Here is a 24706-nt window from a genome sequence, read left to right as displayed (position 1 = left end):
CTGACTCAGGGTCCTACCCTCTCACCTTGTATCCACACTTGTCGATGACCTCCTGGATGTGCAGAGGCAGGCTGGAATCCTTCCAGGAGCGGATGGGGTTAGGAATGCGGCCACCCTTGGTGGTGATGCTGTAGTCTTCACGGAAGATCCTCCAGTCCCGCTCTGTCATCTCATCCAGCTTCTTCTGGGACCAGTGCCTGTCGTCCCACCTCTGCTTGGCCTCTTTCTTCCTCACTTTCCGCAGCCTGGCCCTGGGGATGGCAAGGCATTAGGCAAAGGTTTTCCTTCCCAGGGATCTTCCTTCATTGGGGTTTCCATGACCCTTTCACTGGGGGGGTTCTCACCTTCCCTGGAGGGTCTCGACCTCCACTTCGCCATGTGTTGTGCGTGGGAGTGTGGGAGAAAGAATGTGGTCAAGGGAGAGTGGTAGGAGGGCATGTGGTGCGAGGTAATGTGGGAGAAAGAATGCGGTGAAGCAAAAGTGGTTTGAAGGCATGTGGAGCGAGTTAGTGTGGGGAAAGGTAGTGTGGGGAGGAGTGTGGGAGAAGGATTGTGGTGAAGTAAGTGTTGTGGGAAGAAGAGTGGTGTGAGGGAGTGTGGCACAAGGAGTGTGGTGAAGGGTGTGTTGTGGGAAGAGGAGTGGTGTGAGGGAGTGTGGCACAAGGAGTGTGGTGAAGGGTGTGTGGTGGGATTGCGTGGGATGGAAAGGCGTGTGGTGCGAGGGAATGTGGTATAAGGAGTGTTGTCAAAGGTGTGTGGTGGGAGGGAGTGTGTTGTCAAGGCGTGTGGTGTTAGGGCATGTCGTGGGAGGATGTGTGGGGAAAAGTAGTATGGGGAGATCACTTCCCTGGGGGTCTTGATCTTTTCTCCAAGGGTCTCCCCTTCACCAGGTAACTCCCACTCCCCTTTCCTGGGTAGGGTCTCCATCTCCAATTTCCCCAGGGGTCCCCTCACTGGGGGTCTCCCATTTCATGGAGAACACCAACTCCCCCTTCCCTGAGGGTCTCATGCTCCCCATTCCCCTGGGGGACTCCCACTCCCCCTTTCCCGAGGAGTTGCAATAGGGCAGGGAGCCACGGTTGGGCTGTGAGTTGCGGTTGAGCGGGGCAGCTGTGCGGAGATGGGACAGGGCAGGGGAGCTGCGAAGGGGCAGAGAGTTGTGGTGGGGCAGGGAGCTGCAGAGGGGCACGGGGTGCTGTGGAGAGGCTGTGGATTGACGAGGAGCTGTAATGTGGAAGGGCGGAGAGCTCAGGAGCGGAGACCGTCGGCTTGATTTCACCCACTCTTCCTGTTCCTTCTCTTCCAGAGTACGGCGCTTCTCCATCAGGTCCCCATAGAAACGTGACTGTTCCCTCTTCTGCTGCTTCAGGTCAATGCCAGCGATGAAGCCACGGCCCAGCAACTGTACATGATGGCGCTCCTTGTAGCTGCAGGGATGGGAAGGGGGACATGGTCACACCGAGGATTAATTAGGGGGGGGAGGGGACACGGACACTCCGAGAGTTAAATAGGGACGAGGGGGACACGGACACACTGAAGGTTAAATAGGGAGGGGATGGGGACATGGACACACCTAAGGTTAAATAGGGAGGGGGACATGGTTATTTGAGGGTTAAACTGGGCAGGGGACACAGTTACACCAAGAGTTAAACTGGGAGGAGGACATAGTTACACCAAAGGTTAAACTGGGCGAAGGACATGGTTACACCAAGGGTTAAACTGGGCAAAGGACACTGTTACACCAAGGGTTAAACTGGGAGGGGGACACAGTTACACCGAGGGTTAAACCAGGAGGGAGACACAGTCACATTGAGGATTAAACCAAGGGGGACATGGGGTCACCGAGGGTTACATCAAGAGGGGGAGGAGGCTCCGTGATCAGGGTGGGGAAAGGACGGTGGGGTGAACAGGTGCTTACAGCGGGTTGTAATCCAGGGATGTGTCTTCTGAAGCGTCCCACTCAAAAACAAACTTCCTGTCATTGAGGTGGCGGGTCCTCCTCCTCTTCTTCACTCCTCCCAGGTAGCGTTCCTGTGGGCCACAGACAGCAACAGGTTCTCCATCAGCAGTGGTGTGGGGGAGCACTCCCCTTGTCTGGGTGGAGTTAGTCCATGCACTCCACATCCACCATATTATCCTTCCCCCATCTACAGGTCAGGGGTGTGAGGGAACACTCCCCACGTGCCTGGGTGAGTGCTGCTCCAACCACTTTTGAGAAGCTCAACACCATACAGGACACAGCAGCCGTTCGATCAGCAGTTCCTCCAGCCCTCTGACCGCAGTGTGCAGTCATGAAATACCCTTATTACTCTCCTGGGCTACTCCAACAGCCCCTCCCAATCCCACCACCTCTCCTGTTCGAGAATACAAGGGGAGAGGGGATCTACCCCTTTGAATGATGCCTGTGCTAGGGAAACATATCAGCATTTTTTCACTGCTTAAATGCTGAAAATTCTTTCCTGCAGGACTGAATGGGATTGACACAGGCAGCTCAGCCCACCTTCCTGATGGCTGGGGAATAATCACCTGCCAGAAAATCCCACACCTAGGAAGATTTAATGATTGGACCCTTCCCTTCTTCCCACCAGAGGCCCTGGCCACAATCACTTCCTGCTTCCCACTGAATCACCAGCTTGGGATGGGCAGGACCTTGATGGCCTGAAGCTCCTTGGTCTTGTCCTTCTCCTCCCGCATCTTGAGACGACCACCCTCCTCATCATTGCCTTGGTTTTCACGCTCCATCCGCTCCCGCCGCTCCCGCCTCTCCCGCTCCTGGGGGTCCTCTGTGGAATGAAGAGGGTGGGAGATCAGTCAAACCCTGGCACGCACTGGTCTCCATGTCCGTGGGCCAAACCACACCGTGAGCACCGTGCACAGTTCCCGTCCCCGTATCCCTGGGTCAGACCACACTGGGAGGACCGTGCACAGTTACTGTCTCCGTATCCCTGGGTCAGACCACACCGGGAGCACCGGGCACAGTTCCCATCTCTGTGTCCCTGGGACAGACCACACCAGGAGCACCGGGCACAGTTCCCATCTCAATATCCCTGGGTCAGACCACACCAGGAGCACTGGGCACAGTTCCCATCTCCATATCCCTGGGTAAAGGGTATCCTTGAAGAATGTGTGGAATGAGTTGTGGATTTTTTGGAACAGTACATATGAAGTAGATCCACAAACAGTCGAGTGCAGATATGGATTCATGTTACGAGGAAGGATTCATTGGGGATGTGTGGTTGAAGTGCCCATCCCTGTCTCTCCACCTCTTCCCCCTTCTGTCCACCAACCCATCACTCAGCCCCTGCCTGGATTCTCCCAATCTTAGATACCTCCCCTAATTACTTTCATCTTGATCAGGTTCCAGACTGAAACACTGAGCACTCATTCATCTCCACAGATGCTGCCTGACCCGCTGAGTCCCTCCAATCTTTGTCTGCTGAAGCTTCCAGCATCTGCCCATCCAAGAACTCCACACTACGGACACTGGAGAAACAAGGTGGTGGTGGGGTGGGGGGAATAAATGCAGCCAAATTGCCCATGGACTGGAGGTGAAGAGTTTTACCGTTAGTTGCAGTGATTACACACTACACTCCAGGAAGGTACTGGATGATTGGCGAATAGCCAAAGCGACCCCCGACTCAACAAAAGAGAGAGAAGCAGAACGGGGGAGCTGCAGGCTGGGTCATTCAACAGCTGTTATTGGGAAGATGCTGGAGTCGGTCATTACAGATAGGTCCTCGTTTAAAAAAACTAAATCTAATTAAAACCATGAGTTAGGTTTGAAAAATTTGCTCAAATTCTTTGAAGTAAAGGACAGGAATCGTGGGTGTAGTGCAGTGGTTTTCAAACTTTTTCTTTCCACTCACATTCCCCCTTAAGTAATCCTCTGTGATTAGTAAGGGATTGCTTAAGGTGGGATGAGAGTGGAGAGAAAAAGTTTGAAATCCATGATGTAGTGTATTTAGATTTCCCTAAAGTATTAGACATGGAGATTGGTATATCAATCCTCATGGTGTCAGAGGAAGTGCGGGAATGGATCTAAAAATTGGCTGTCCTATAAACGTCAGAGTTGGAATAAATGGGTCCTTTTCAGACATAGAACATCACTGCCTTTTACAGGCCCACAATGTTGTATGGATACAGAACTGACTTGCCCTGAGATGTCAGAGGGTGGGCGTAGTTCATTTTCTGCATGGAGATCAGTGATCCACAGGGATCTGTTCTGGGAACCCTCCTCTTTGTGATTTTTTATAAATGACCTCGAAGAGGTAGTGGAAAGGTAGTTTGCAGATGACACGTTAGTGGGTGGTGTTGTGGATAGTCTGGAGGGTGGCCAGAGATTACAGTGGGACCTTGATAAGATGCAAAAAAGTGTGGAGTGGTTAATTTAGGTCGGTCAAATTTGAAGGCAGAATACAGTATTAATGGGAGCACTCTAAGCAGCGCAGATGAACTGAGAGATCTTGGGGTCTGTGACCAAAGGACACTCAAAGCTACTACACAGATTGATGGTGTTGTTGAGAAGACGGAGCTTAAAAGCTGTGAGGTAATGTGGCAGCTATACAAGACCTTAGTTAGACCCACTTGGATTATTGTGTCCAGTTTTGGTCACCTCACTACAGGAATGTGGCTGCTGTAGAGAGGGTGCAGAGATTTACAGGGATGCTGCCTGGATTGGAGAGCAGGCCTTATGAGGATGGGTTGAATGAACCTGGTCTTTTCTCCTTGGAGCGACGGAGGATGAGGAGTGACCTGATAGAGGTGGATAAGATGATGGATAAGATGATGGACGGCCAGAGGCCTTTTTCCCAGGGACTTAGATGATTAACACGAGGAGTTAGGGTGCTTGGGAATTAGTATAGGGGGAGGTAAGAGGGAAGTTCTTCAGAGTGGTGGGTGTAAGGAATGTGCTGCTGGCACCAGTGGCATAGACAGTTACAACAGGATCTTTTAAGAGCATCTTAAATTGGTATTGAGAAAAGTGGAGGTTCACGCAGCAGGGAAATTCTAGGCAGTTGTTGGGAGTATGTTATCAGGTCGGCACAACACTGGGCCACAGGGCCAGTACTGTGCTGTAGAGTTCTATGTTCTATGCAAGCCTACTCCACAACCATCTCACCCTTCCCTCCCTCAGCCCATTTGTGCCAATCTAAGAGTTTTGAACGTCCCCACTGTACCAGCCTTCATCACCACCCTGGCAATCAATTCCAAGCACCCACCACTGAGTAAAAAGCTTACTTTGGACATCTCCCCTAAACTTTCCTCTACTCACCTTAAACGCGTCCTCTGGTATTTGCTACTGTCGCCCCAGGAAAGAAATGCTGGCTATCCGCCCTATCTGAGCCCCTCATAATCTTATTTACCTCTATGAAGCCACTTCTCATCCTCTGTTGCTCCAAAGAGAAAAGCCAATGTTGCTTCACAAGACATTTTCTCCAATCCTGGTCAATCTCTGCACCTTCTCCAAAGCTTCCTGTAATGAGGCGACCAGAACCGAACACAACATTCCACATGTGGTCTAACCAGTTTTATAGAGCTACAACATTACCTCAGGGCTCTTGAACTCAATCCCTTGATTAATGAAGGCCTGCTTAGCTAGCCCATTACCTTGAGCAGCCATCTTGAAGGATCTATGGACTGGGGCCCCAAGATACCTTTGCTCTTCCTCACTGTGAAGAATACTGCCTGTAACCATGTATTCCACCTTTAGGTTCAATCTTCCAAAGGGCATCATCACACTTATCTGTACTGAACCTCATCTACTCCTTCTCCTGTTGTAACCATGACAACATTTTACACTGTCCAATCAACTCCAACCTGCATGCCATCTGCAGACCTACTGACCCAGCCCTCTACTTTTCATCCAAGTCATTTATCCCAAAGAGCAGGGGTCCCAGACAGATCCCCACTAGTTACCAACCTCCAGGCAGAATACGTTCCATCTACGACTATCCTCTCCCTTCTGCAGGCAAGCCAATTCCAAATCAAAGCAGTCAAAGTTCCTTGGATTCCATGCCTCATGAGGGCCTCTTTGCCAGGAACCTGGTCAGAAGTCACCTCGCCTGCCAATCAAGGTCAGGTCCACCCACAGGCGAGGCTGCACTGCAATTGGGTCTCCTCGTCACATTAAATCATGTGGACACACCTGAGACGCCCCCTCCATGCAGACCAGCTCTCTTTCTTTTTCTCCTGGGAATGAGCCCTAGCTCTATCCCAGGTTGTGAGCCATGGGTGACACTGGAGAGCCAATTGCAAGGTGTGTGCCGGTAAAAGTGAGGAGGGCAATGTGACATATACCCGAGCTAGACTGTCATGTCTTACTCATTGTTTACAGTCAGCTACACCTTGTAGTTAATCAGGGTGCTGTGCCTGTTAGTGAACAGGGATGATGGAACTGTTGGTTTAAGCTACGCGTTTACACTCAGTAGTTGCGATTAATAGCAACTGACCGGAGTAACCATTATCGAATTTAGTTGTGTCCAATGTGTATGAACTGTGTGTAGGTGCTGTGTCTGTGTGTTCCCTGTTGCAAATTTCCCCCCAAATGTAAATAAAGATCATTGTTTGTTAATAAATCGTGTCTAGACTTGTTTCTTCTTGCACCTTCCAAACTTGTTCTCACCATCACAGGGACTTGTCAAACACCTTATGGAAATTCACGCCCACCACAGCCACCACTTTACCTTCCTCAATTCCCTTTGTGGTTTGTGAGGTACAACCTCCCCCTCACTATCCCCGAGAAGACCATACTTCTCTAAATGCTTGCTCGTAAATTCTGACCCCAACAATCCTCTCTAATAATTTGCCCACCAGACGCAAAGACTCACTGTCTATAATTCCCTGGATTCTCTTAATTTTATAAAATAAGGAGACTACATTTTCCATTCACCAATCTTCCAGTACCTCTATTGTAGCCAAAGATAAAATGTAATGGGGGTGGGTGTAAATTGTGTGGCATGGACTCGTGGGCCGAAATGGCCTGTTACTGTGCTGTATGTCTAAATATTAAAAACTCAGAAAGAGCTTTTATATCACATGTTCTGGCGATGCCTCCCTTTGTAACTGCTGGAAAGAGGTTTTTACTACACTATCTTTTATTCTTGATATCAATCTCTCTCCGAGCCCTTTTATTGCTATTTTTGGAATGAGTGGACCAGTGGACTTAATTTTGACTCTGTCTCAATCCCATGCAGTTGCTTTTGCTTCCCTGATTTTGCTGCGCTGGAAAGATGTTCTCTGTCCTACACAAACACAATCTGATGGCATCCCTCTCTCTAGAGAAAATTAGATTTTCAGCTTCTACAAGTAAAAAAAATTCTATTTGGGGTTCTTTTTTCAATTATTTTCAAAATTTGTAGATCAATTATTTTTGCTTTTTATTAAAAATATTTTCTTTTTTGAACTATTAATGTTGAAATCAGTAGTTGACACCCGGATTTGATTGTAATTGCTCAGATAGGTTAGGGTTAGAAATTACATTCGGTATAGGTTTTCTCTTTTTTTTTAAAAAAATCGACAACGTGAATCATATGCATCTTGTTTATTGTTGTTTACTATCTGTCATTTTAATTTACTTTTAGGGTTAAAAGGGTTAAATACAGTGTATTTGATATTATCATTTTCCCAAAAATAATTGAAAAAGAAAAATGCCAAAAAGATCATTGTGGCGCGGTTGGTGAAGGGGCGGTGCGGTTGGCGTAGCGGTTAGCGCCTTGCCTTTACAGCACTCGCAACCGGGACCAGACCAGGCTGTCAGTAAGAAGTTTGTACGTTCTCCCTGTGTCAGTGTGGGTTTACCCCAGGTGCTCGAGTTTCCTCCCACTGTACAAAACGTACTGGGGACTGTAGGTTAATTAAGTGTAATTGGTCAGCACGGGCTCGTAGGCCAAAATGGCCTGTTACCGTGCTATAGGTCTAAATTAAAAATTAAAATTAAAATTAAAAAATGCTCAGTAATCTCCTCCCTTGCCTCTGGTTGTAACCTGGGGTATATCCCATCCAGACCCTGAGAGTTTTTCAGAAGCTCCAACATGTCCTCATTCTTAACCTCAATATGCTCAAGAACATTAGCCTGTTCTACTCTAACCTCACATTGACCAAGGTCTCTCTCCCTAGTGAATACAGAAGCAAACTATTCATTTAGGACCTCCCCAACCTCCTCTGTCTCCAGGCATGTTCCTCTTTTATCACTACCCTCACTCTGGTCCTCCTGTTTTTCACGTTGGTGTAGAATGCCTCAGGGTTTCCTTAATCCTACGAGCCAAGGTCCTCTTGTATCCCTTTCTGGCTATCCTGTCCTTTCTTAATTTCCTTCCTGGCTACCATATAATTCTCAAGAGCCCCTCCCAAATTTCGCTTCCTTCTTCCCCTTGTCTAGCCATCCCACCTCTCGTCAGCCATGGCTCCTTTATCCTCTCATGCTTTCCTTGTCTCAGTGGGACAAACCCTGTGCAAGTGGTCACAATACTGCTCTGCATTTCCCTGAGCACCTGTTCTTAAATCTCTCCCTTGGCAGCTCGTTCCACACACTCAGGTCCACTCTTCACTCTCTCCCCTCTCAGCTTAAACCTGGGGAAAAGACTCCCCTACCCCAAGTCTGTGACCACCAACCTTATCCATGCCCCTCATGGCTTTGTAAACTTCGAAGGACCCCCCGCAGCCTCCTGCACTCCAGCGAGAAAAGTCCCAGTCTCTCCTTGTAACATCCTGGTGAATGTTTGACTAGGATGTTGCCAGGTCTTCAGGAGTTGAGTTACAGGGAAAGATTAAACAGGTGTGTTGAAGAATGAGGGGAGATTTGACAGAGGTTTACAAAATGATGAGGGAAATAGAATAAATGCGAGTAGGCTTTTTCCACTTAGATTAGGAGAGGATGAAAGGGGAAAGGTTTAGGGGGATCTTCTTCAGTGTGGAACGAGCTGCCATCTGACATGGCAAATCCAGGCTCACTCAAATTTAAGAATAAATTGGATAGATACATGGATGGGAGAGGTGTGCAGGGTAATGGACTGGGTGCAGGTCCATGGGCCTAGAGGAATGATGTTATGACAGACTAGAAGGGCTGAATGGCCTGTTTTCTGTGCTGTAGTGTTCTATGGTTTACTGTACTCTTTGCAGAAGGGTGACCAGAACTACACAGATAGCTGATCATGAGGTCCCAACCCCTGGACTTGGTGCCCTGTCCAATTAACCCTGTCCACCTGAGTCATCACGATGGTGGGGTAGGCAGGTGATGTGGTGAGTTAGGGAGTAGTGGGTGGGACTGTGACTGAAGGCCCTACTGACGGAGATGAGGGAATTCCCTGTGGGAAACCCCCAATGCCTCTCACCAAGCATCTTCCTCCCCAGCTCCTGGAACAGCTTCCTCTGCCGCTTCTCAACTTCCTGGGCCTGGCGCCGATCCTCTACCTCCTGTTGTCGCCGCCTCACTGCCTCTGCCTCTCGTTCGGCTTTGGATAGGAACTTGGGCTGTAGAAAGAGGAGGGGTTGAGTGTGGAGACAAGAGCTGAGGGGTCCCCACATCAGGATCGAGAAAGTGAGAAAGTGGACTTGGGCAGAAGGAACAGGATACAAACTGCAGTGAAACCGTTACCCATCTCATTGCACAGAAACAGCCCCTTCAGCCCATCTCATCCCTGCTGACTCCGTCCCCTACCTGAGTTGGTCCCCTTTCCCTGTGTTCAGCCCATCTCCCTCTAAATCTTTCCCATCCACGGAGCTGTACAAATGTGGCAGCTCGTTCCACACACCCACCACCCTCTGTGTGAAGAAGGTACCCCTCAGGTCCCCTTTAAATCTCTTCCCTTAAACCTCTGCCCTCTAGTTTTAGACTCCCCGACCCTGGGGGAAGACTGTGACCATTCATCTCGAGGTTTTATAAATCTCTACAAGGTCCCCCTCAGAGAAAAGTCCCAGCCTATCCAGCCTCTCCTTGTAATTCCAGCCCTCCAGTCCCGGGAACATCCTGGTGAATCTTTCCTGTCCCCTTTCCAGTTTAATGAGATGCCATTTTGAGGGTGTACCCTTCATGTAAGGCAGGAGGCCATGCTAGGCAAGAGAAAACCAGGGGAATGGCACAGGTTTCCCTCCTGGATGGTGCCAATGGCTCTGGATTTCGACTCCACTCCATCGAGGGAAACCGCCTCCTCCTGTCTCTCTCCAATCTCAAACTCTCTCCATCCCAGACAACTCTCCTTATAGCCCACATGGTCTCATTCCATAACAACCTCTCCACCATCAATCAGCCTTGCGGAGCCAGGACCACAATTCTGCACCATGTCCCAGCTGCATCCCCTCACTGTCCCGTCCGTGTGCCCCTGTACCCTGGGTTCGGCTGCTGAAGGAGGAGGTCCCATCAACATTTGTTTCCTCCACCCCCCCACCTTTCCCCTGTGGATGGGAGCTGCAGAGTTGTGAACTGGTCAGACATCACACAACCCCTCCCCTGCATCAACTCTGTCTGCACCTCATCACACCCCCTCCCCACCATCGACCCCATCACACCCCCCTCCACTAAACATAGCAGGTGTGGGCGGGGTGGTGGTGTGAACATCTGCAGTGAACCAGCCACAGTGAGTGGGTGAGGGGGAGAAGCCGGGGAATGACTATGAGAATGCAGTGGGAGGAGGCTATTCGACCCTCCACAATGCTCTCTCTTCCAATTCTCTCGGGCACACAACCGGTCTTTGATCTCAGCACCACGTTCCTGCACTAATGCTGGGACCTTGACAATTCCAAACAGGCCACACAACAGGGAGGGGGAGGACAATGGGTGTCCAGTACCTTGGACTCAGCGACCTCCGCAGCTTTTCTCTTTGCCAGCAGCTCTTCAAGGGACAGTGGCTGGGTCTGCAAGGAGTAAGAAAGAGAGGGTGGCTGGTTTTTGGCCAACAATTCCTCCCCAGTGACCAGCCCCCACTCAAAAACAGGATCAACACAGGCAACAGGTCTGTGATCAGAGGGAACAAGCACCCAGTCCTGACCCAGGGTTACAAAATGTCTGCAGGGCGGGAGAGTGCAGGACCCCATCCACGGAGTGCGCGTGGGAGATATGTTGTCTGTGGGGAGCAGAACACAGTCCCTGGATTACAAGGGAGAGACAATACATCTCATCTTGGGGAAAGGTGACAATGTCCTGGTGAACAAACACTCACGCAGGCACAAGGGAGTGAACACATGGCACATGCGCAGAGAGTGAGGCACGCAACACATGCAGAGAAACACATGGGTGGAACAAACACACATCCCCAGACATCCAGGTATGGAAATGGACACCATAGAGGCAGATCCACACAGCTGAGCCCACACATTAAAATTGGAAATAAAGACTGGCAGAGGCCTACATAAACAAACAACACCTAAACACATTCCATATAGACACAGTGACCTGCATGCGACACACCGACCTGCACGCCAACCTGCAGACAACACGCCGATCTGCACGCTGAACGGCAGACAACATCCCGACTCGCACATCGACCCCCCCCACCCCCCCCCCCACCCACACCGACGTGCAGACAACACGCTGACCTGCTGATGACACAGATCCATGAGGCATCCCAAGCAGGAGCCTGATGTCCTCCCCCATTCCCAAATAGCCCTGAACACAGGAGGCATGAAGCTCTTCATTCCTGCCAGCAGCAGAGGCCCCAGGCAGGTGGTCTGATAGAGGTGGGTCATAGCCTGCAGCTCAAGATTGAGGGAGGGAGTTCACAGATTCCCCTGCCCCTAATGAGCTCAGACTCAACACACACCTTGCTCTTTTTCATCTCTTCATCTTCATCTTCCTCCTTCTTGATCTTAACCTTCCCTTCTTTCAGCCTGCTGAGTGAGGGGCTCCTGCGAATAGAGTGGTGGGGGGTATAGTTACAGGATGGGACAGAGAAGACATCCACCAACCATATCACCACCCCATCAATCAATTCAATGTCTCATTGCTCACCCAAGACAGCTCTGTCCCCTCACCTCTAAATCCCTGTAATCCCCACTCTAACTCTGCAATCCCCCTCCAGTCCGCTACACCCTTCCGTCTGTTACCTACACTCGTCCCTGTCTCTGTAACCCCTCTCCAGCCCTGACACCACTCCCTATCTCTGTAACACCCTCAGTCCCTACATCCCTCCCTGCCTCTCGAACCTCCTCTGCTCCCCTCCACCCCTCCCTGTCTCTGGAACCCCTCTTGAACCCTCTCCAGTCCCAAAACTCCCCCCCTGCCCTGGTCTCTATAACCCCCTCCAGACCCCTCCATCCCTCCCTGTCTCTGTAACCCTCTCCAGTCCCTCCACCCCTCCCTGTCTCTGTAGCCCCTTCTGGTCCCTACACACCCCCCCACATCTCTAGAACTCCCTCCAGTCCCCCTACATCTCAGGTCCCATCAGGATGAATATCACGTGTGCTGTTCTGGGACCAACTCAGTGAGTGTGCTCTTCCTACCTTGAACGCTTCCTCCCCTTCCGATGGCCATCCCGGTCCCTCTCTCTCTTGATGCGCTCCCGATCACGCTCTTTGTCTCGATCCTTGTCCTTTCCATGGTGCCGCTCCCTGCAGGAACATTGGAGAATGGAGTTTTCCAATCTGGAAGCTTTGGGAAGATTTGCTGTGAATCCCTGCGAAGTGGAGAGCGTCTGAGCCTGCCTTTGTTCACAACTGTTAATTCTAGGCCAGTGAGTCTCACATCAATGGTGGGGAAAAAGGAGTCACGTGATGGAGTAGTGGCCGGTAGGGGAATTCCAGCCCTCTCCAGAAAAGTAAAAAAAAGGTAGAAAAAAAACAAAGTCACTAACACAGAAACCATAACAAATTGAAAGTGAAAGTGTGGAGAAAATGGCAGCAAAGAAAGAAAAACCAAAAACAACGGGAAGAAAAGAAGAAGGAAGGACGTTGGAAGAGGAAGGTGAAGGCCTTACCAGTACGAGGAGGCCCGCCGTGGAGAGAGAAGCCCGCTCCCTTAGGTCAGTGGAAACCCCGAACTCAGGACTACAAAGATGGCTCACGGAGCCAAACAAAAGTGCGCAACTGCGCATGCGCAAATCCTCGCGTATGCGTGATGCACAAGACAAAAACAACACCGACGGGAGGGGGGACCAGCTGAGGAGTAAATCTCCACAGCCGAAACAGACAAGTATAACACGACAGCAAGACTCTCAACAGGAAAACATAGAAAATAACGGGAACAAGAAGGAAGAGAATAAAAATAGGAAATCAAAGAAACAACAGATGACCAACTTAGAGGAAGAACACCAACACCAAGACACTTTTAATAAAAATAAGAAGAACAAAAATACCCAACAAAATAAAATAAACAACCCAACAAGAAAACCAGAAGAGACAGAGGTAAAAGACACAGATCCTGGAGTGGACTCAGAAGAAGAGGAGGAAGAACACAGAGAAATAGAAGATGAAGGGAAGGGCAAGTACATGGATATATATTTTTTTAAAGAATATATGGAAACAGTAAAAGAATGGCAGACACAAGAATTCAGTGAAATAAAAAGAAGAATAAAAAGTACAGAAGAAAAAGTGAATAGATTAGAGATGATCATGACAGATATAGGAAAAAGAGTAGACAAGGTGGAAGAACGAGAAACAGCCATAGAAATGGAGGTAGTTGACTTAAAAAAGAAATTAGAAGGATCTGATAAAAAAGTTAAAGAAACACAGGAGCTGTTAGCTCAGAAGATAGATATAATGGAAAATTATAATAGAAGAAACAATATAAAGATAGTGGGCCTTAAGGAAGATAAAGAAGGCAAAAATATGAAAGAATTTATAAAAGAATGGATCCCCAGGGTCCTAGGATGACCAGAATTTCAGGAAGAAATGGAAATAGAAAGGGCACACAGAACATTAGCCCCGAAACCACAACTACAACAAAAACCAAGATCCATTCTAGTAAAATTCCTAAGATATACAACAAGAGAAAATATATTGGAGAAGGCAATGAAAAAAATAAGAGAAGACAAAAAACCACTGGAAATCAAGGGTCAAAAAATTTTTTTCTATCCAGATATAAGTTTTGAACTCCTGAAGAAGAGGAAGGAGTTCAATGCAGCAAAAACAACCCTATGGAAAAAAGGTTATAAATTTATGTTAAAATACCCAGCGGTGCTTAAAATAGTTATCCCAGGGCAGCAAAGCAAACTATTCTCGGATCCGGAAAAAGCACAAAAATTTGCAGAACAAGTACAAAACAGACAGAGAGATGAAGAGATGTAACAAGAACAAAAATGACAACTACACAGATATATGTATATAAAAAAATAGAGTATAAGTAAGAACTAAGAAGGAAAAGAAAGGGAAGAAAGGAAGTAAGGAGGGAATTAAGAGAGTGACCTTTGTTATATATAAAGATTAAAATCTTTTCTGGGGGGGCTGGGTGGGAAAGAATAACAGTCACTGCGAAATCAGTTGACGCTTGCGAGCGGATTCGCAATTCCAAATGGAGAGGGGAGATGTGGTTGCCCGACAAGAGACAAAGGGCAACTCAGAAAGGGGAGGGACTATTGGGGTTAAAGGAATTTTAGATATGAGAATAGTGGAAATATTTTATGTTTTAGAAATGTTGTCTTATAATGTGTTCAAAAAAAGAAAGCAGAAATGGATAAGAAGGGAAGGTGGTGATGAGGAAACGGAAAGGAAAGATAAACAAAGTATGAAATGGCTATGTTGAACTATATGACTTTAAATATTAATGGAATACATAACCAAATCAAAAGGAAGAAACTGTTAAATTTACTGAAATAAGAAAAAATTGATATAGCATTCGTACAAGAAACACATCTAACTGAAGTGGAACACAAGAAATTAAAGAGAGATTGGATAGGACATGTAACAGCAGCATCATATAATTCAAAAGCCAGAGGAGTAGCTATATTAATCAATAAAAATGTACCAATCAAAATAGAAGAGGAAATAATAGATCCAGCAGGGAGATATGTAATGATAAAATGTCAGATATATTCAGAATTTTGGAATTTACTCAATGTATACTCACCTAATGAAGAAGATCAAAAATTGATGCAAGATATCTTTTTGAAGATAGCAGACACGCAAGGGAACATACTAATAGGAGGGGATTTTAACCTTAATTTGGACTCAAACATGGATAAAATTGGAAAAAAAACTAACAGAAAGAACAAAATAACCAAATTTATAATTAAATCGATGCAAGAAATGCAACTTTTGGATATATGGAGGAAACAATACATAAAGGGAAAGGAATATTCATATTATTCGGGCAGACACAAAACATACTCAAGGATAGACCTATTCCTGTTATCAGCCCACATTCAAGGGAGAGTTACAAAAAAGACTATTATCGGATCACTCACCCCTGTTATTGGCAATAGAGCTAGAGGACATCCCACCAAGAATGTATATATGGAGATTAAACTCCATGCTACTTAAAAGACAGGATTTTAGAGAATTCATTGAACGACAAATTAAAATGTACTTTGAAATAAATACAGAATCAGTGAAAGATAAGTTTATACTATGGGACGCAATGAAAGCGTTCATCAGAGGGCAAATAATAAGTTATGTAACTAAGATGAAGAAGGACTACAATCGGGAAATAGAACAGTTGGAAAGGGAAATAACAAATACAGAAAAAGAATTAGCAATAAAGGAAGATACAACTAAAAGAAGAGAATTGGCAGATAAAAAAATAAAATATGAAACACTACAAACATATAAGGTGGAGAAGAACATAATGAAGACAAAAGAGAAATATTATGAGCTAGGAGAAAAAACGCACAAAATTCTAGCGTGGCAGCTTAAGAAAGAACAAACTAAAAGAATGGTTTTGGCATTAAGGAAAAAGGACAAACAAATTACATATAATCCAACAGAGATCAATGAAAACTTCAGAGAATTCTACGAACAACTATATCAAACTGAAAACGAAGGGAAAGAAGACAAAATAGATGAATTTCTAACTAAAATTGAGCTACTGAAATTACAAACAGAGGAGCAAACTAAATTAATAAAACCATTTGAAATAGAAGAAGTACAGGAGATATTAAAAAAAACTACCGAACAATAAAACACCAGGAGAGGATGGATTCCCAATAGAATTCTATAAAACATTTAAAGACTTATTAATTCCTCCCCTCCTGGATGTAATCAACCAGATTGATAAAACACAAAGCATACCAGATTCATGCAAAACAGCAATAATTACAGTAATACCAAAGACAGGGAAAGATCCACTAGCACCAGCATCATATAGACCAATATCTCTACTTAACACAGATTATAAGATAATAGCTAAACTACTATCAAACAGATTGGCCGACTATGCACCAAAAATAGTAAATCGAGACCAAACTGGATTTATTAATAAAAGACGAACTACGGACAATATCTGTAAATTTATTATCTTAATTCATGCTGTAGAAGGAACTAAAACTCCAACAGTAACGTTTGCTTTAGACGCAGAGAAGGCCTTTGACAGAGTAGAATGGAATTATTTATTCAAAGTACTACAAAAATTCAGCCTACCAGAGAAATATATTAATTGGATTAAAGCATTATATAAGGGGCCATTGGCGAAAGTGACAGTAAATGGATATATATCAAAACAATTTAACTTAAGCAGATCAACAAGGCAGGGATGTCCACTATCTCCCTCACTGTTCGCGTTAGCTATAGAACCACTAGCAGAACTGATAAGAACAGAAAATAAAATAAGAGGGATAAAAATAAAAGAGAAGGAATATAAAATCAGTCTATTTGCAGATGACGTTATAATATACTTAACAGAACCAAAAAAAAAATGGTGGGGAAAATGTTGGAGGGGCATATTTGATGATAGGACTGATACACATTTGGAAAGTCATGGTTAAATTGGGGGCAGTCAGGGTGGATTTGTGAGGACCAGGTCATTTCATACCAATTTAATTGGTATGAAGTTGGAGGGTGGGGTAGTAGAAGTTGATGAGGGTGGGATAGTGGAAGTTGATGAGGGTGGAATAGTGGAAGTTGATGAGGGTGGAATAGTGGAAGTTGATAAGGGTGGGATAGTGTATGTTGTCTGCATGGACCTGGAAAGTTTCCTCTTGGTAAGCTGAATCAGAAGCTGCAGATGCACAGGTTCAATGGAAGATAGGGGGTAGTGGAGCAAGGATGCTCTTCAGGATGGAGGCCGGTGACCAGTGGTGTTCCACAGAGATCGGTGTTTGGACCCCTGTGGTTTGCAATGGACATGAATTATTTGGATGAAAATGTTGGTGAGTTTGAAGGATTGAAAGGCACCCATTTAAAACAAAGATGCGGAAGAATTTCTTTAGCTGGAGAATAGTGAACCTCTGGAACTTGCTGCCACGGGCAGCTGTGGAGGCCAGGACGTTAGGTGGATTGAAGGGAGAGATGGATAGGTATTTGATTAGTCAGGGTATCGATGATTATGGGGAGTGAGCCGAGTGAGAGAATGGATCAGCTGATGATGGAATGGTGGAGCAGACTAGACAGGATGAATGGCTACTTTTCCTCCCACACTGTGGTTTATGGAACACACTGGAGTTAGTAGAGGGTTTTAAAGGGTATACCAGGAAACAGATTAGTCATGGACATAGGCAGAGAAATGGCCGCTGGAGTTTTATACAGACATTGCTGCCCTTTAAGAGATCAAATGTAAGGAGAATATTTATATTAATGGAGACTCTTTACAGCATTAATGTGCGGAGGGATCTGGGGGTCCAGGTCCATCGCTCCCTGAAGGTGGCCACACAAGGAGGTGGGGTGGTAAAGAGGGGGAGTGGGACGCTGGGCTTAACGAGGCAGGGCCCTGAGTAGAAAAGCAAGGTTATGTTGCAACGAGATAAAACTTTGCTCAGGCCACACTTGGAAGACTGTGTGCAGCTCTGGTCGCCCCATCACAGGAAGGTGGAAAGGGGACAGAAGAGGTTCTCCAGGATGTGGCCTGGATTGGAGGGGATGGGTTACAGGGAGAAGTGGGACAAACCTGGGTTGGTTTGTCTGGAGCGTTGGAGGCCGAGGGAAGACCTGATGGAGGGTTCTAAAATGACGAGGGGCAGTGATAGGGTGGGCAGTCCGAACAGTTTCCCCAACGGTGGAAAATGTGTATCGAAGGTAGATGTTTAAAGCAAGATGTGTGAGGCACATTTTATTTTTTTTACAGAATGGTGGGTGCCTGGAAGGGGTTGCCAGGGACAGTGGTGGAAGCAGATACGACAGTGGTGTTTGACAGGCTTCCAGACAGAACATGAACATGGAGGGAATGGATCACGGGCAGGCAGCAGGGACTGAGTTCAATTTGGGCATCATGTTCAGCACAGACACGCAGGCCAAAGGGCCTGTCCTTGTGCAGGACTGTTCTCTGGTCCAAGCCAACCATTCTCAAATGGGGCCGTAAGGGGAAGTGTGGAAGAAAACAACGTGACTGCTTCACTGGGAAGGGAGCACAGAAACTTTGAGCAGAGTGCTCAGGGACCCATTAGCAAAAACAAATTAAGAATGGCTGGTCCAAGCAATGAAAGCAGAGGGACGTTTCTCCTCACAGACCCTTCCTCCTCCTCCCCTCCTGCCATCCCTCCTCCTCACCCCATCCCTATCATCCCCTCCCTCCTCACCATCCTTCCCTCCACCTAACCTCACCCTCATCCACCCCACCTCCAACCTCCTTCTCATCCCACCCATCCTCCCCATCACCCCTCCCTCCTCATCACCCCTTTCTCCTCACCCCACCCCACCCCATCCTCCTCCCTCCCCATCACTCCTCCCTCCCTCCTCCTCCACGCTCCTCCCTCCCTACTCACCCCATCCCCATATTCCGACCCTCCCTCCTCACCCCACCCCCATCTATCTCCCTCCCCACCACTCCTCCCTCCCTCCACAACCTGCCCCCATCCTCCTCATCGCTCCTCCCTCCCTCCTCACCCCACCCCCATCCTCCTCCCCTCCCTCTGCCGCACCTTGCCCCAACCCCGCCGCTCCTCCTTCCTTCCTCACCCAAACCCCCTCCCCTCGCTCCTCACCACCCCTTCCTCCACCCCACCCCCATCCTCCACCCCATGCTCCTCGCCACCCCTCCCTCCTCACCCCGCCCCATCCACTCTCCTCACATCACCCCTCCCTCCTCCTCACACCGCCCCATCATCCTCCCCTCGCTCACCACCTCTCCCTCCTCTTCACCTTGCCCCCTCGCTCACTACCCCTCCCTCCTCCTCACACCCCTCCCTTCTCCTCACACTGCCCCCATCCTCCTCCCCTCACTCACCACCCCTCCCTCCTCTTCACCTCGCCCCCTCGCTCCTCACCACCCCTCCCTCTCCTTCACACCGCCCCCATCCTCCCTCCTCCTCACCCCACCTTCATCCCCTCCCTCCTCACCACCGCCACCTCCCGTGTCCCCACCTGGTCCTCCTCCACACCAATCCTGCTCCCCACCCCACCTCTCACATCCTCATCCTCCTCCCTACTTCTCCTTGCCAACCCCTGCTTTAATCCCTCGTGACCACTCCCTCCTCGCCAACCTCCCTGTGCAGAAGGACACAACCCCATGGAACAGAAGGCACAGATCACGATCCCCCTCCCTCACCGCTCAGATTCGCGCTCAGCACTCTTAGAGCGGGATCGCTTCCTTTCCCGTGAACGGTGGCGTTTCCTCTCCTTGGAAGCAGATCGTTTTCCATCCCGGTCTGCAGAACGGGAGCGTTTGCTCTCACGCTCCCTGGAGCTGGCTCGTTCCGGAGAACGCTTCCTCTCAAGGCTCTCCCCCACCATCTGCAGTGCAGAGAGAGTGGCATCAGCATGGGGGAGGGGAGAGGTGGGAAAAAGAGTGGGTGAGGGCAGGGGGGAAAGTAGGGGGGAAAGTAGGGGTGATTGGAAGGTGAAGGAAAAGGATAGGTGAAGGGAGAGGGACAGTGCAGAGAGAGAGAGAGAGAGAGATGGGGAGGGATTCGGGGAGTGGGGGGGGAGCGGGGAGGGGAAGCCGGGAGGGATTCGGAGGGGAGAGCGGGAAGGGATTCAGTGGGGGGGGGGAGAGAAGGGGGAGGGATTTGGGGGCAGTGGGGAAAGATGTATGAGGATTTTGAATCAAAGACATTTTAGGTGATACACCAATATCTTACACCAATATCATCAATTATTTTATTCCAAATATTAAATAAGTGTTTCAACAATGGTGTATCTTTATCACCCACCAACTCACTGCATCTTTGACTCGAATGGAGTTAGAGGAAGCAGTGAATTCACTGAACATTAATAGACCTCCCGACGAGAATAGTTTTCCAGTGTAATTCCATAAAGAATGTAAGGATTTGTTAATGCCTCTTTTTATGGAGGTATTAACTCAAGCGGTTGGATCACATACCCAGCTGGACTCTTTCTCAACTGCAATAATAATGGTAAATTCCAAAAATGATAGAGAGCCATTGAAACCATCATCACATAGACCTTATTAAATTTGAACTATAAAATATACAAAGCTTTGGCAAACAGATTGCCAAAACTGATATACAAGGATCAAACAGGATTTTTAAGAAACAACAATCAGTGGACAATGTAAGTACATTGCTTTGTAATAATTTATTAGGCCCTGAAAAGAGATGACTTAAGTGTAGCAGTTGCCTTAGATGCAGAAAAGGCTGGAGTGGGATTTTCTATTTAAAGTGATGGAAAGATTTGGATAAGGTCAAAATATAAATTGGATTTGATCCCTATACAATGAAGTTGTGTCAAATGGGCAAGTATCTCCAGCATTTTCCATCAGTCAAGGATGTCCACTATCTCTGGCTCTTTTCATATTGGCCATAGAACCTTTGGCGGAAATTATTCAATGGGACCCAAACATCAAGGGGTTCAGGGTTGACCAAATGAACGTAAGATCAGTCTGTTTCCAGATGATGTATTAACATATATGACAGAACTGGAAACTTCTTTGGAAAAGCTGCATTTGCAACTGGAAGATTACAGGAGGGTCTCTGGGTATAAATTGGGCCAAAAGTGAGATTATGTCGTTAATTGATGGGGATTATACAAATTGTCAAAGAAATATGCAAGAATGGCCAAAGAATGGGATTAAATATTTGGGGATTAAAATAGATAATGAATGAAAAAATTATATAAAATGAACTAAGAAGGTTGAAGAATTAAATAAATGGATCTCTTCCAATAACTATGATTGGAAGAGTTAATTGTGTTAAAATGAATATATTCCCGTGTGTATAGTACCTCTTTCAGACTCTTCCAATATCGCTACCACAGAAGTTTTTTCAAAATTTGAATAAATTGGTTAGGAAAGGTAAGTTAGTCAGAGTCTCTATGGAAAAATAAACTTGGGAATATCATATGGGGGGGGGGGGAAATTGCAACTCCCAAATTTTAAATATTACTATTGGGCCGCCCAGCGGGAATTTGGCACTTCTCTCTTTGATGGAAGAGACAAGCCTTCATGGATAGAAAATGAACTGCACAAAATCAAAGGGAGGGTAGCAGAAGATCTTGTATATAAATGGGACACTAAATTTATTTCCAGTGGAAAAGAAGCACTTCTAACAAAGCATATTTTGAATTATTTAATTGGAACAAAAGGAAAAAAATATTTCCAAAAATGCCCTTAACTCAAAATAGATTAATTCCTTTAACAATGGATAATAAGATTCTACATAACTGGTCCCGGAAAGGGATCAAGTATATAGAAGATTGTTATGTGCAAGGGAAACTAATGTCATTTGAGCAGTTAAAAAAGATATAATATTCTCAACAATGTAGCAGCCCTCTAACTGGGACGAACACAGCAACCGCGCAGACCCTACAGGGACCAACGACCTTCGCCCCAGGTAACAACCTGCACGGTAGGAAAACAACGAGCAACGACGGGAACGCCAACCAATCAGAGGCCGGCGCTGCCGCGGCGTAACTCCTGTTGGCAGCAGCAGGGAAAGAAATATAAGCAGAGCCATCAGTGCAATAAATCAGTCTTCGACTTTGACGTCTTGAGCGTGTGTCATTCTTTCCACACTTCGCGGTAGCGCGCACACTACAACAACAATCTTCTACTTTCAATTAAGAGCTTTTTTCAGAGATGAATTATGACCAGCGATGATGTTACCAGAGTGCAGCGAAATGGAGATTCTGATTTGAAAGGGGAACACAAGGAAGTTTACTCCCAAGTGGGAGTTATACAAATCAAAACGAAGATGGGAATCAGACTTGATTATTAGTATTGGTGATAAAAACTGGCCCGATTTATGTCAGGACAGCATGACCAATACAATAAATGTAAGAATACATGCAGTTTCCAACGTGCTCACTACCCCACAGAAATTACATAAATTAAATTCTAATATATCAGATACACATTTTAGAAGCAGTGAAAGAACAGGAACCTTTAAGAATTTTATTAGACCAGATTATTGGTCTATAAGGTCCTCCCCAAAGTTCAGAATTGTTTCTCATTGGAAATATTGTGGCCATAAAACCCAAAATGAGGCTGCCCAAATACCAATTAGAATTTCTTAAAGTTGCATTGGGGGTGGTCAGGAAATGTATTGCTGTTACCTGGAAGTCTGGTTCCCTTCTGGATATGGCCTGATGGAATGCAGAAATGCAGAGTTGTGTTCCCCTGGAGAAAATTACTTATAATCTAAGGAAGAAATATAACATGTTTTTGCAGGTACAGCAGTTGTACGTGCAGAATATAGGGTTGAATATTTAGGGATACTTATTCTGTTCCTGAGTTCTAAGCCCTGGTTCTTTCCCTTATTTGAGATCTAGGCAAGAAAAGGAAGTGGATCCCAACAGTTCCTCCTCTTTTCTGTTTCTTTCTCTCTTATCTATTTTCTCCTTCTTTCCTTTCTACTTTGGGGTTTTGTTTGGGGGTAGGGGGCTGTTTGGAGATGCGAACAATTTATACCATTGATTTTCTCATTTTAATTTATCTATTTAGGTAATGGTTAATTCTTGATGCATGTTTGACCACAAAACTAAAATAAAGTATTTTAAAAAACCATAGAAATCCCCTCGTCCTCATCTACCACCCCACCAGCCTCCGCATCCAACACATCATCCACCAGCACTTACAACAGGATCCCACTCCTAGACACATCTTTCCCTCTCTGCCTTCCGTAGGGACTGCTCCCTCCATGATTCTCTTGTCCACTTATCTCTCCCCACCAATTTCCCCCCCCCCTCCCCGGTACCACACTTGCGCCCACACCTCCTCCCACACCACAGTCCGGGGCCCCAAACAGGCCTTTCATGTGAAGCAACACTTCACTTGTGAATCTGCAGAACTGATTTTCTGCATCCAGTGCTCCCTTTGTGGCCTTCTCTACATTGGAGAGACTGGGCGCAGACTGGGAGATCGCTTTACTGAGCACATTTACTTCATCCGAACGAGTGACAGGGACTTCCCAGTAGCCAACCACTTCAGCTCCAAGTCACACTCTTACACTCATATGTCTGTCCATGGCCTTATGTACTATCCCACCAAGACCAACTGTAAATTAAAGGAACAGCATCTGATTTTCTCCAACCAGATGGTACTAACATCAACTTTTCCAGTTTTTGCTAATGTGCTCTCCTCTCCCCACCCCCTTCCCCCTCGCTTCATCCAGCCATCATCCCTCCTCTCCTTTATTGCTGCTGCCCCCTTTCTCCCTTCTCTACCTATCGCATCCTGTCTTTGAGACCATACTTTCCCCCCACTCTCTTGTTTGGATGCCTGCGAAAACCTTGACGAAACGTTGATTCTGTATTTTTACCTTTTACTGCTTGACCTGCTGAGTTTCTCTAGCAGTTTTAACTTGTTCCATTCTGTGGATACACTTCCTGCTCTCTTTCATTCCATTCTTCTACTCCATTTCCAGCCTCTCTCCCACCTTCTTTTCCCTATATTCTCTCCACTCACTACTCCATCCCTTCACCCTACCCACTTCCACTTTTCTGTCGCTTTCCCTTATGCTCCCTTCCCTCCCCATATCCTTTTCCCACCCCTCATTCCCGTCCCTCCTCATCCTCCCCTTATCCCCTCCCTCATTCCCCCTTCCCATCCCTCCTCTCCTCGTCGCCGCATGCCCCTTCCCCTCTCCCCACCCTACTGACCCTCGCCGTTCTCTCCCCTCCCACACCGCCTCCCTCCCTCCTCTGTTCCCTCTCCTCATCCTCCTTGCCCCTCCTCCCTCTCCGTTTCTCCCGTTTACCTTTTCCACCGCTTGATCCGCCTCACTCCAGGTCAGCCGCCGCCATTCTTGCGAGGCCTCGCTGCTGAAGTTGCCGGGAGTTGTAGTTCCAACATGGATCCTTCCTGGTAGCAGCCTCACGCATAAAACTACGATGTCCATAATGCACTTGGTCCAAGTGAGTCAAGCCGCTTTATCATGGCAACCCCATCGTCAGGCCGGGAGGATCGCCCTGTTGACTGGAGGCCACTTCAGTCCATCACGTCAATGGAAGTCAAAGGTTCAACTCCAATCTGCTCCCAATGCATGGCCCAGAGGGGCATTTGCACTGTACAGCAGACATGGCTGAGGTGGAATCTTTCAGTTAAAAGGATGATCGTTGTGCAGAGGTTCCGTTTATTTTAATTGGAGAAAAGAGACTGAAGATAGAAGTCTATGCAAGTATGAGAGGCATAGATGGCAGGAAAATGTTCCCCATTGCAGTTTCCAAGTTTTTTGGCCACACTTGGAACACTATGTGCAGTTTTGGTCGCCCCATCACAGGAGGGATGTGGAGGCTTTGG

At 47.0% G+C, this 24706-nt stretch overlaps 1 protein-coding gene across 3 annotated transcripts in view; it reads right to left on the bottom strand.

Moving 5' to 3' along the window:
• Window positions 1-24261, bottom strand: part of ddx23 (DEAD (Asp-Glu-Ala-Asp) box polypeptide 23) — a 33236-nt gene extending 8975 nt beyond the window's left edge. The window contains exons 1-11 of one of the 3 annotated variants that reach the window (XM_069906338.1): window positions 24165-24261; window positions 22522-22606; window positions 19559-19743; window positions 12433-12540; window positions 11754-11838; window positions 10783-10848; window positions 9330-9468; window positions 2650-2783; window positions 1919-2031; window positions 1284-1427; window positions 26-251 (exon numbers count right to left, since the gene is read on the bottom strand). In XM_069906338.1, the coding sequence (XP_069762439.1) occupies window positions 26-251; window positions 1284-1427; window positions 1919-2031; window positions 2650-2783; window positions 9330-9468; window positions 10783-10848; window positions 11754-11838; window positions 12433-12540; window positions 19559-19743 (1200 nt within the window). In that variant the 5' untranslated portion in view covers window positions 22522-22606; window positions 24165-24261. Of the gene's footprint in view, window positions 1-25; window positions 252-1283; window positions 1428-1918; window positions 2032-2649; window positions 2784-9329; window positions 9469-10782; window positions 10849-11753; window positions 11839-12432; window positions 12541-19558; window positions 19744-22521; window positions 22607-23726; window positions 23850-24164 lie in introns of those variants that run through there. The other 2 variants (XM_069906339.1, XM_069906340.1) reach the window with 2 other exon arrangements.
• Between the last annotated feature and the right edge of the window lie 445 nt (window positions 24262-24706).

Source organism: Narcine bancroftii, chromosome 12 (assembly GCF_036971445.1).
Source record: "Narcine bancroftii isolate sNarBan1 chromosome 12, sNarBan1.hap1, whole genome shotgun sequence".
NCBI classification, from domain to species: Eukaryota; Metazoa; Chordata; class Chondrichthyes; order Torpediniformes; family Narcinidae; genus Narcine; species Narcine bancroftii.
This window is presented reverse-complemented; position numbering and strand designations above follow the sequence as displayed.